We start from the raw sequence: 4,976 nt of genomic DNA on the forward strand, positions 1-4,976 counted from the left end.
GAATGCAATCATTTCCTTAATTATCCTGAATCCTAATAAATCAATGAAAATTGATAATAAATTTTCCATAGCTCTTTGATGAAATCTTGATCAGCTTTCAAGTGGTTACAAATCTTGCACCACTATCAATCAATTTGATATTTCAAAAACTCTATTTAAGGATTTCTCAATATCCATGCTTATCAAGATAATGGCATTACATTATTGATTCCATGATATATGCCAAGGATTACAATGAAGACAGTGTATAAAATCTAGTCATTAGCTAATATTGCATCATTAAATAAATTTTCTAAATAGAAAATGGTTGATTGTAATTTAAATAAGACAAGTATTTTACACAATGACAATAGAAAATATGTCATTCATTTATTCAACCCCTCCTTGGAGAAAAGTTGCACTACATCAATGCCAAAATGCATTAGAATAGGCTTCTAGATTGCATGAAGCACTACATAGTGTGTTTTGGGATATCATATTATGCAATGTGTATTATATTGAAATATAGGTCTTATGCTCCAAAAGTTTAACAAAATGCAAGTATTTTTGTGCTAATAAATCTATTTTTCGTATGATTGTCGAATCTCCTAGCTAAATTTGTTGGTAAATACGTTGTATACAGTAACATGTGCTCTAGAAGAAGGCTCCACATCCATCTTGCTCTATTCACCCACTCATATCAAGGTTCATTAACTCATTCCAAGGAATATATGACACTTTATGTAAGTTTCTCATTTATAGCTTTGCATTGATAGTCTAATGTAGTAGATTTGACACTCCTCTAGATGGAAATACAATGCCATCACAACCACCTTTACATAACAATGAACCTTTTTGTAAGAAAATAATCATCTAGTGAATGATTTTGTAAGAAAATCTTGTGTAGAGAGCATTATTTAGGCACAATTTATGATTGTTTGAAAGTACTTCTAAGTCATCTAGATTTAAATCATCTCTTTCTCTTATGTGATGTGGTTGTGGTGGGACTTGTCAAATTTACGTGTTGACACATTACATTGTTTATATTTGAATATTTAATTTGAAAATTCTAGTCTTCAAATACTTCTACATAATTATGCCACTTAAAAAGTTACAAGAGTTAGTTTGGTTGTGTCATTTCTATAGTTGTAACATACTCCGAAAGGTCTCTGGTATACACTTAAGAGGGGGATAGACCAAATACTAATGTATAATAGCATGTTTCATGGTATGTGGATTATCAAATATATGTAGAAAGTATGAGACATATTAACTATTTACTAGATTGAACCATATTAGTGCTTTATACAATGTGGAGATTTTGGAACTCCAAAGAAAATTGCACTTCCTACATTATAAAGGAGTATAGAATAGGTTATTAGTACTTTGGAGTTTGGCAAAAAGAATTCAAACACGTGGAAATAAGTATATGAAGTATCCATAAAACTTTATTCTTAAAGAAAAGCACAAGCACTAGAGTATATTAACTTTGAAATCCTATGGACCCCACTTTAACATACAAGAATATTAAAAAGTGTATTGGTCTTTATCTATATTGTCACCATGTTGGCTCAATAAATCTCATCATGTATTGTTTTGGTGCACACTACATTAAATTTTCATGTATGCCATCTATATGCAAGCTACATTACCTCTTTCTCCCCTTTACTATATTGATATAGACAAAAAAAATCAAATAGTCACATTCAAAACAACTCAAATGAGGGGTTTTGATATACTATTAGTGGACTGAGTTTCGAGACCACATTAGATACACAAATAGTGTAAATTCATGTTAACCAATTTAATTTTGAGAATGTAACATGACTATCTAGAGATCAGTGTTATGTAATCGCAGATAGTCAATGCAATGACTGCACGATCAAGTAGTTGGTTATCTCAAAGATATTATAATGATAACATAATATTCGGATAATGATGAGATCTAGTGTTCGGGTAACAACTATGGAGGACACTAGTTTACCTAAGCTTGTAGGATGACTTATGAACATGGTGCTCTCCAAGGGTACCATCATCCCGAGGAATAAGAGAAAATGTATCCACAAAAGTGCAAAGAATATTAAATTTAAGAGAAGGTGTAAACAATTGACACATGAAGTGAGACAATATATTCTACTTTACACTTTTGCAAGAGGGGAAGTCTTAAATCTCTTGCTTACTTTTCACTTCAATAACTAATCAAACTTGTACGGTAACCAAAAGAAAAGCGGAGGACAAGTCTGATGATCGCAACATTGTCCCTACTAAGTTCAAAGTTAAGAACGAAGAGATCAATGTAGTGCAACAACTTGACTCTGATGATGATTACATACTTGCAGCTTCTTCTTTGGATGAGTCACAACTAATAGATACTTTACCTGGTTTTACTTAGTGTTAATTGATGGATTTAGGGGCTTCCTTTCATGTGACTCCTCATAGAGAGTGGTTTCACTCCTATCATAGTATGACTCGATCTATCCGTTTGGGGAATGACTTGGCATTGTAGATAGTTGGTATTGGTGATATATGACTACAATTTGATTTAGATAGTATGTTTACTTTGCATAATGTTTGACATGTATCGACTCTCACAAAGAGTCTTATCTCTAGTGGCACAATGGATGATGAGGGTTACTTTGTTTTCTTTGGGGATTCTTCTTGAAAGATCACAAGTGGTGGGAACCTTGTTTTGGCACGTGGTGCCAATTCTGGCACTTTTTATCCCTTGGTTGTATATGGATCTGTAGATCATGTTTTACATGCAGCTGCAATTCCACATGTATCTCTTTGGCAGTGTCACCTTGGGCACATGTCCTTAAAGGGAATGAAAATGCTTACGTGTTTGCAGTATCTTCCGTCCCCCCCTCCCCCGACTATAAGTGCTTTGAGTAATGTGATCATTGTTTGTCTGGTAGGCAGACACATAGTATGCATAAGAAGTCTGGCACTCTACACATGGGTAGGCCTTTGGCTCTTGTTCATTCGGATGTTTGTGGACCTATGTACTATGAGTCATTAGGAGGTGTGAAGTACTTGTATGATAACCAAAGAGAGGTATACCTTTGAATTTCTCTCTTGCAAACTTCTCTCTCTCTCTCTCTTTTTCCTTTTCTGGAAGGAGCTACTATTTGAATTGACGGTGGGGAACATTTGAATAGGAAAGGAAACCTTCATCTAAAAGGCGAAGCTTGGAGTGGCGACTCGCGAGGTATCTTTGTATGACAGAGTATCACGACAAGGAGCCCCAGGTGTTGAAAGTTTAGGGGGTTTGATAAAAGCGTAGTGGCATGCGAAATGGGAGAGAGCTTAGGAGGATCTCTCACCCATGGCGCTCTCTCTCTCTCTCTCTCTCTCTCTCTCAAAAGGTAGATTTAAGGGAAGTTACGAGGAAGCTGGCAATCTACCAAGCACTATCAGACCTTGACCACGGGAAGCTGGCAATCTAGCAAGCACTACCAGACCTTGACCGTGCCCCGCGGGCTCAACAGTCTCTCTCTCTCAAAAGGTAGAGTGTAAGGGAAGCTACGGGGAATCTGGCAATCTAGCAAGCACTATCAGACGTTGACCACGGGAAGCTGGCAATCCAGCAAGCCCTATCAGACCTTGACCGTGCACCGCGGGCTCAACACACACACACACACACACACACTCTCTCTCTCTCTCTCTCTCTCTCTCTCTCTCTCTCTCTCTCCTGTCTATATAAATTGTCATGGTAGATGGCTATTTCTGCATGCCTGAGCTTGCATGATAATTACAAACAGCCTACTCACAGAGTTTAATGGCTCCGTCCGCCTCGCAGGTCAATTTAACGATCGCCGCAGCCATTTGCATCATGCTTCTGCAGCTACACTCAGGTGATACATCACACTAGTGAAAATTCAGTACCATTTATACAACCTGCAATGCGTGCCTATTAAATAGGGAATTACCTTGGTGGTTTGGACTCAGTATATTTTTATCTGGCTTGATTTACAGCTAATCAGCCACTAAGCGCCGTCAGCTTACCGCCAGCTGCACGTCGACTGAGATCATGCGACGGAAGGAGTGGTATGATGGTGCGGCAGCGCGACCTGCAGTTCAATCACCCGGCCACGACGGTGACCATCACCTTCCGGTGTCCCGGCTGCTTCGCCACCAACGTGCGTCTGAGGTGCAAGTCGGCCGCCTGGCGAGCGGTGGCTCCCGAGCAGCTGCAGGTACTGGGCGGTGGCGTGTGCCTGCTCCAGCCCGGCCAGGTCATCTCGCCCATGTCCAGCGTTAACTTTCTGTACCTGCACTCCCCTCCCCTCGACCTCGAGCCCATCTCCTTCGACTGTGCTTAATTAACCATATATGTGTATATCAAACCACCAGCACCACCTCCTCTTTTCTTTCTCTCTCTCTCTCGCAGTGTTAATTATGTTTATAGCATCCCTCGTTCACCAAAATACGACCTGGCCGCCCCCGCCTCTCCCTTTCTCTCTTACATTCCTAACTTATATGTAGTCCTTTGGCAAACATGCAAAGTTATTTTTGCTTGCTAGTGCTAGATGTCTCGATACCTTGGGTGTTCCATATTGACAATGTTCCATAATTTCTAACAAAGTATGTGTTCCATGTCTTCATAAAATGTGCTACATAGGAAAAGGATTTGCTATACCTATTCAAAAATGTAAAACCTGTCAGCTTGAGTTGAAAAGTAACATATTTACTAATAAAATTTGATGCTTCTTTGATCCCTAGATTTCACCCTTTATGTTGTAACTTATCTAGATTATGCTGTATATTATATAGAGTAAGGAAGACGGAAAAAAAAGTAGGAAAAAGACATTTTGGCTTCCATTTCTTTTTTATGTTCCTAAATGAGCTTCTACTCTCATGTATTGTATGTGTGTTCAACACAACAATTCGAGCAAGTCCCCCTACCATACAATTCATGAAATTAACCATAATGAGAGAAAAGTAAGCAACAACTCATTGATCCTTCAACATAAATGTTCATATTTAGAATAATTAGG

At 38.4% G+C, this 4,976-nt stretch overlaps 1 protein-coding gene across 1 annotated transcript; it reads left to right on the top strand.

Annotated features, from left to right (window-relative positions):
• Positions 1 to 3,719: 3,719 nt before the first annotated feature.
• LOC148013250 (uncharacterized protein At1g05835-like) lies at positions 3,720 to 4,523 on the top strand. The gene is made up of 2 exons (XM_087668529.1): positions 3,720 to 3,833; positions 3,955 to 4,523. The coding sequence occupies exons 1-2, from the start codon at positions 3,758 to 3,760 to the stop codon at positions 4,299 to 4,301; spliced, it is 423 nt and encodes a 140-aa protein (XP_087524655.1). The 5' UTR covers positions 3,720 to 3,757; the 3' UTR covers positions 4,302 to 4,523.
• The last annotated feature ends 453 nt before the right edge of the window (positions 4,524 to 4,976 follow it).

This window comes from Lygodium microphyllum, chromosome 26 (assembly GCF_053477565.2).
Source record: "Lygodium microphyllum isolate KBCC chromosome 26, Lygodium_microphyllum_v1.1.10, whole genome shotgun sequence".
NCBI lineage: Eukaryota > Viridiplantae > Streptophyta > Polypodiopsida > Schizaeales > Lygodiaceae > Lygodium > Lygodium microphyllum.

Coding starts and splice junctions, on each gene's coding strand:
- LOC148013250 (XM_087668529.1), top strand. CDS start 3,758: ATGGCTCCGTCCGCCTCGCAGGTCAATTTAACGATCGCCGCAGCCATT. Junction 3,834..3,954: donor GCTTCTGCAGCTACACTCAG/GTGATACATCAC, acceptor CTTGATTTACAG/CTAATCAGCCACTAAGCGCC.